Here is a 6,869-nt window from a genome sequence, read left to right on the forward strand (position 1 = left end):
CGAGCTTCATAAACAATTGATCTTTCCCCTGCTGAACCCACATATTCAGAACTTATCACTGCCACACCGTTGGGTGTTGGGAAACGCAATTCTGCATGCGGTGTAGAAGTAATTGCTCCAAACTTGCGAAGGGTCCGCCTTCCAAATAATGCATTGAATCTTGATCTGCCATCAACAAATGTAAAATCCACAATTTCTATTCGAATCAAAGGATGTGTTCCCAATGTTACATCCAGCTTCACCTTACCAACTGCCTTCATAGACTCCCCCGTGATGCCAGCAATCTTCAAATTCATGTAGCGAAGCCTATCCTTCACGCTGAACGGATAATCTCTAAAACAATATAAATACAAGAGATCTGCCTTGCTACCTGTATCAGTATAGATTCTGCTAATGTTTCTATTTGCAATGACAGCTGAAATAACCACAAGCTCCTCTGATAGTCGCCATTTTGGAATGGTGTGAAATATGATTGGAGGATACATCCTTTGCTCCGTCCTGCGCTCTCCGTCTGCATCATTTTCATCGACCGTATTCCATATAACCTTGATATGTTTCTCAGGGGTTGGGTCCCTCTCATCTTTCTTCTCTTCTCTTCTGTTCCAGTTATTCCGTCCACCGTGATGAACTTTTCTTTGCCAAGCAAAACGCTTGTTTGGATCATTCCTCCGATATTGTTTTCCTGGTAATAGATGGTTTAGCTCCCCAGCTTTGATCTTTGCAATGATTTCTCTCATCAGCGACTTGCAATTGTCAGTGTCGTGTCCATATGCTTCATGAAAATCACACCACTTGTCACTCTGTGGTCCTTGACATTCTTTCATTGGTGGTGGAGGGTGAAAGGTTTCCTTAACGGGTTCTGTAAACAAGATTTCTCTTGGAGTTTTTGTTAAAGCCATGATAAGTGGATGTCTGTCTAATGGCTTTCGATGGTGATAATTGTCATTCGGATGATTATTCCCTCTCTAATCGTGTTGCTGTTTCTGGTAATTATTATCATACCCATGTTGCCTCTGGTAGTTATCATTCCTGTTCCTTTCTTCACCTTGTGGTCTGAAATTTCTTTAATAATTATCCACTCTTGGATATCCCATCTCTCCTGCTCTCAAGTGCTTCTGAGCAATACCCAATGCCTGATGCAATGTTTTTAGAATATCATAACGCAAAGCATGAATTAATCGTGCAAAACGTCACTGATCGAGACAAAATATAAATCCTGAAATAAGCTGAGACTCTGGTATGTCTGGTATCTTCTGACATTCAATGGTATAACGCTTCATAAAATCACTCAGTGATTCATTCTGGTGCATTGTTATCTCGTGTGCATCAAGATGTGACAACATGCAGCTTCTCAAACTTTGATATTGCATCACAAACTTTACCCTCAAATTAAGGAAACTGGTAATACTCCTTGGTGGCAAACTAGTAAACCACTCCCTTGCCATTTTCTGCAGTACCATTGGAAACATATGGCACGCAGTTTCATCTTTCTAATGTTGTAACCTCATAACACCTTCAAACATAGTCAGAAAATCTTCTGGATCCGTTGTACCATCATAAACACCGATAGATGGAATTCCCAAATTTCTTGGCAATGAATAATTTGCAATTCTAGGGATAAAACACTGTGTTGACTCTGCCATTGCTGGTGGTTTGATAGCTTCATCTCTAGTAATCAAAGCAAACAAATTATCCACAGTCGTTGTACAGATGGCTGGTTGTGCTAATTTTTGCTTATATCATGAAGGTGCCGTCTTGGTTAAAATTTCATCCAATAACTTTCCTGCCATCTCCTCAGTCATAAAGAACTCTTCATCTTCTTCTCCAAAATACCAATCATAATCCATGAAACCTTAATCACTGTGTTGATTGTCAGTATCATCAACTAAAGCATTCAACTGATTGAATAGCTTAAACAATTGTGATTTGGAAATTGATTTTCCTTTGCGGTTGTGCTTAACATTCACGTCAGATATCTTCTTAAAAGAAACATTATGTGTTCCTCGCCTGGCTTTCCACATTCCTACACTAGAACTTTCCATCAATGATTTTCTCAATCGTGGTATGGTTTCATGAACTTGATCATCTGCTGTACCAGTGTGTAAATGATCTTCTTCCTCAATTGAAGTCTCTTCAAGAGTTAACTGATCCACGGGTATATTCTCGTTGATGTTTTCATCAATTGGTTCAAGTACTGCTTTTGATTAAGTTGTTTCAGTTGCCTTCGTGTTCTTGGTGGGTTTGGTGGTCTCTGAGACGGGTGGCACCATTTGTTGGTACAATTTTCCGTAAAGCGGTTGTAAGGTACCGATACAGAACAATAGCTGCTCAGCATGTGGCGTATACTGTTGATTGTTGTTTGCCCTCGAGAAATAATCTCTGTAGACCCGAAACACAGATGTAAGATCTGTGGGGTGGCCTCAATCAATCTGTGGACAATCTGTAATGATCCGTCTAACGTATTGCTGCTAAGCGACTAATGTGCTTTTAGAGTGAGAAAGAACTGTGTGAGAGAGAAAGTGTACTTCTCTCTGATTGAAGTTTAGATCCGAATGATGTGAAATGTGGTGACTCAGGGGGTCTATTTATAGGCGTAGAATATCCAAAATTCACAGGATACACGTGTTAATCACTGAATGGTTCTGTTACGTGAAGTATCTGGAATGTCGGTGGCGTGTGCTGACGTGGCTGCGTGCCGTTAACGTGCTGAGTTAAAGGGCTTATGCATAGGAGCTGTCTGCAGGGCTTACGCTTGACGCTGGGTGGCCTGCTCTACGCTGGGCGGTAAATACTGAACACCGCTAAATTTTGTTATCTTTTGTGCTTTTTGATCCATTTTTCTGTATGAAAATGGTGTTTTTATGCGTGTATTTCCTAGGATACACCATTAATTGTCTTTTCTAGAATCCTTTTTAACGCCCGGTTCGTATTCTCCACTTGACCACTCATTTGGGGGTGGTATGGGGCTGAGAACCAGTGCGTTATACCATACTTTTAACACTTTCTCCAAAAGACTATTCGCAAAGTGTGTTCCCCTATCCGAGATCAATGCCTTAGGCACTCCAAACCTAGCAAACAAACCCTTTAAAAACTTAATCACTATCTAAGCATCATTGGTGGGCAAAGCTTTTGCCTCGAACTACTTTGAAACGTAGTCAATCGCAACCATAAGGTAAAGACATTTATTAGAATTTAGAAACGGGCCCATAAAATCTATGCCCACACATCGAATATCTCACAAATTTGTATCCCGGTTTGGGGCAGTTCGTCCCTTTTCAAAATTGACCCAGATCTTTGACAATAAAAACCGGAATCAAACACCTTTTTGGCGGTGTGATTCGGCCCGAAATGTCCTCCCGTGGGTCCATTATGACAACTTTTTAAAATCTCCCGGGCCTTTTGCCCATAGACACACCTTTGGATTACTTGATCTGCCCTAATGTGAAACAAATCCGGTTCCTTCCAAAAATAATACTTCAAGTCATTGAAAAATGTTTTCCTTTGTTGATACGAAAGTCCCTTTTAAATCACCTTAGAGGATAAATACTTAGAAAAGTTTGCAAACCATGAGATTTCATCAACAAGGTCAACTCGCATTAAGTGTTCATCTGGGAAAGTGTCCCAGATTTTGGATTCATCCAAAGTTGTAAATCGGGGTTGTCTAACCTTGACAAATGGTCGGCGGCCACATTTTTGGCCCCCTTCTGTTCTTTTATCTCAATGTCAAATTCATGTAAAAGTAGGACCCAATGAATCAAGCGGTGCTTCGAATATTGTTTTTGAGAAAGGTATTTCAATGCGTAGTGATCCGTGTAAACGATCGCTTTTGAAAGCACAAGATAAGACTGAAACTTGTCAAATACAAATAAAACTGTGAGAAGTTCTTTCTCAGTGGTTGTATAATTCAATTAGGCCTCATTCAACGTTTTGCTCGCGTAATAGATAGGCCTAATATGTTGGTCAACCCTTTGACCAAGTACATCACCAAGTGCAAAATCACTTGCATCGCTCATCAACTCAAAATCCTTGTCCCAATCGGGAGAGATGAGAATTGGTCGATGGGTGAGTTTGTCTTTCAAAAAATCAAATGCTTCGGTGCACTCATCATCGAACACAAATGGTTGGTCCTTCTCTAATAATTTGGTCATGGGTCGCGCAATCTTTGAAAAATCCTTTATAAAACGGCGGTAATAACCCGCATGACCTAGGAAACACCTTATGGCTTTGACATCGGATGGTTTTGGAAGATCTTTTATAACACTAATTTTCGCTTTATTAACCTCAATCCCCACTTTTGAAATTTTATGACCCAAAACAACCCCCTCGTTCACCATAAAGTGACACTTCTCTCAATTTAATACCAAATTAGCTTTTTCACAACGGGTTAATATTTGGTCCAAGTTTTAAGACAATGGTCAAAATAGTCCCCAAATACCGAAAACTCATCCATGAACACCTCCAACGTGTCCTAAACCATATCCGAAAATATTTCCATCATGCATCTTTGGAATATCCCATGTGCATTGCACAACCCAAAGGGCATTCTTCGGTAAGAAAAAGTGCCATATGGATATGTGAAAGTGGTCTTTTCTTGATCCTCGGGGTCGATTGAAATCTGAAAATATCTCAAGAATCCGTCAAGAAAGCAATAAAACTCCTTCCCGGCTAGACATTCAATCATTTGATCAATATAAGGGAGAGGGAAATGGTCTTTCCTTGTAGCATTGTTGAGACACCTATAATCAATGTATACCCTCCATCTGGTGATGGTTTGGGTCGGGACAACTTTATTTTGATCATTGAGAATCACCGTGGTCCCACCCTTTTTGGGCACTAACGAGACTCACCCAAGGTGAGTCGGAAATTGGGTAGATAAGGCCCGCATCTAACAACTTAATAACTTCCTTTTTCATAACTTCTTTCATATTCAGGTTGAGTCGACGTTATCTTTGAACAACGGGTTTGAAATTCTATTCCATTGCAATTTTGTGGGTACAATAAGATGTACTAATCCCCGGTATGTCTGTGGTTTTCCATGCAATAGCCTTGTGGTGAGACTTGAGAAGTGAAACAAGTCGTGTCTTTTGATCATTGGTGAGTCTGGATAAGATAATCACCAGTAATTGACTTGATTCCTTGAGGTAAGCATACTCAAGGTGCTCGGGAAGCTCCTTTAATTCAAGAGTAGGAGGTTCTTCCCATGAAGACTTGATTCTAAATCTATCTTCATTGGGAATGGCCTCAAATGATTCTTCCCATGTGGTTTCACTTTCAACCTCACAATCATCAACATTCACATTCATTAGGTCTCTAAAGTCGACTTCTAGGTCCATGGTTTCCTTTTCAAAAAGTGTGTTGAACCCGGTGGTATCAACTGCTAAGCGTTTTTCAAACTCATCATCTAGAAATTGGTCAATAATGTCAATGGCAGAGCACTCATTGTCATTGGTCTCGAACGATTGCTTCATAGCTTCCCTAATATTAACGGTCACACGCTCAACACCCACACCAATGTTGAGTTGGTTGCGTTGGACTAAAATGATTGTGTCTCCGGTTGCTAAAAATGGTCTCCCTAAGATGAGTAGAACTTGAAGGTCTTCCTTCATTTCCATAATCACAAAGTCAACCGGGAACACCAATGTGTCAATGCTAACCAAGATGTCCTCAGCTATACTAATGGCGGTGTCATATGAATGGTTGGCCAATCTAATTCTAATATGGGTCGGTTTTAGAGGTCCAAGGCTAAGTCTTTCATATAGTGAGTGGGGCATAAGATTAATGCTTGCACCCAAGTCGGCAAGTGCGTTAAACACTTTCGATTCACCAAATTTGCAAGGGAAAACAAATTTTATGGATCTCCTAACTTTTTTGGAACCCTTGGCCTTGATGCTAAAATCTTGTTACATTCCTCTTCAATGAAGAAGGATGTCTCATCATGATATTTATCACTTTGAGAGATTAACTCCTTGATGAAGCGACCATAATTCGGCATTCCTTTGAAAACATCGGTGATTGGAAAGTTGACCGTCACATTTTTAATTATGTCTTGGAACTTTTTGTATTGATCAGCCGCTACTTTACATTCTTTAAAGCTTTAGGATACGGAACTGCTTGCTTAGCCTTCAAAGGCTCACAACCCTTTTTCTTAACCTTTTAATCATTACCCTTATTCCCCGGTTGAGTCTACCTTTTCTTTACCCTTTTCATTACTAACCCCAATCTCATTTTCGATGAAGCGTGGAAGTGGTTCTTGGGTGATAAAGGTTTGTGGTTCGGGACTTTCATTTCCCTCATTCAAGGTTAAACCACTTCGGGTGGTTATGGCATTGACGTTTTCATTTCGATTTTGGTTTTGGTTGGTGTTGATGGTTTCAATGGGAATGTTTCTTGTGTTGTTGTGGTTTTTGATGGTTTTGGTTATTGTTGTGATTAATGTTAGGATTGACTTGTGTATTCGATGGTAAAGCTCCTTAAGGTCTCTTGGCCACTTGATTAGACAATCTTCCAACCGTGCTTTCTAGATTTCGAAAAGATGTTTGATGATGTCATAGTTGTTGCTTAAAAATTTCATTCTCTTTCATCAAAAACGCCCCATTTGTCTCCACCTTCTTGATGTAATTTTGCATAATCTCCTCTAAGTTTCTTGTTGGTTGAGGTGGTTGAGTGTTTTGTTAGTTTTGGTTGAAGTTAGAAGTATTGGCATTTAGTTGGTATTGTTGAGGTTGGTTTTGATTGTAACCTTGGTTAATTCGGTATTGGTTATAACCTTGGTTTTGTTGATATCCTTGAGTGTAATTTTGGTTACTTTGGTTGTTGTAAGATTGTTGGTTTTGTGTTTGGTAGTTGTTGCTCCAGTTTTGGTTGTAACT

At 39.9% G+C, this 6,869-nt stretch overlaps 1 protein-coding gene across 1 annotated transcript; it reads right to left on the bottom strand.

Moving 5' to 3' along the window:
• Positions 1-4,970: 4,970 nt before the first annotated feature.
• On the bottom strand, positions 4,971-5,992 carry LOC139888483 (uncharacterized). The gene is made up of 2 exons (XM_071871490.1): positions 5,905-5,992; positions 4,971-5,812 (listed from the first exon to the last, which is right to left on the bottom strand). The coding sequence occupies exons 1-2, from the start codon at positions 5,990-5,992 to the stop codon at positions 4,971-4,973; spliced, it is 930 nt and encodes a 309-aa protein (XP_071727591.1).
• Positions 5,993-6,869: the final 877 nt, after the last annotated feature.

Source organism: Rutidosis leptorrhynchoides, chromosome 2 (assembly GCF_046630445.1).
Source record: "Rutidosis leptorrhynchoides isolate AG116_Rl617_1_P2 chromosome 2, CSIRO_AGI_Rlap_v1, whole genome shotgun sequence".
Taxonomy (NCBI): domain Eukaryota; kingdom Viridiplantae; phylum Streptophyta; class Magnoliopsida; order Asterales; family Asteraceae; genus Rutidosis; species Rutidosis leptorrhynchoides.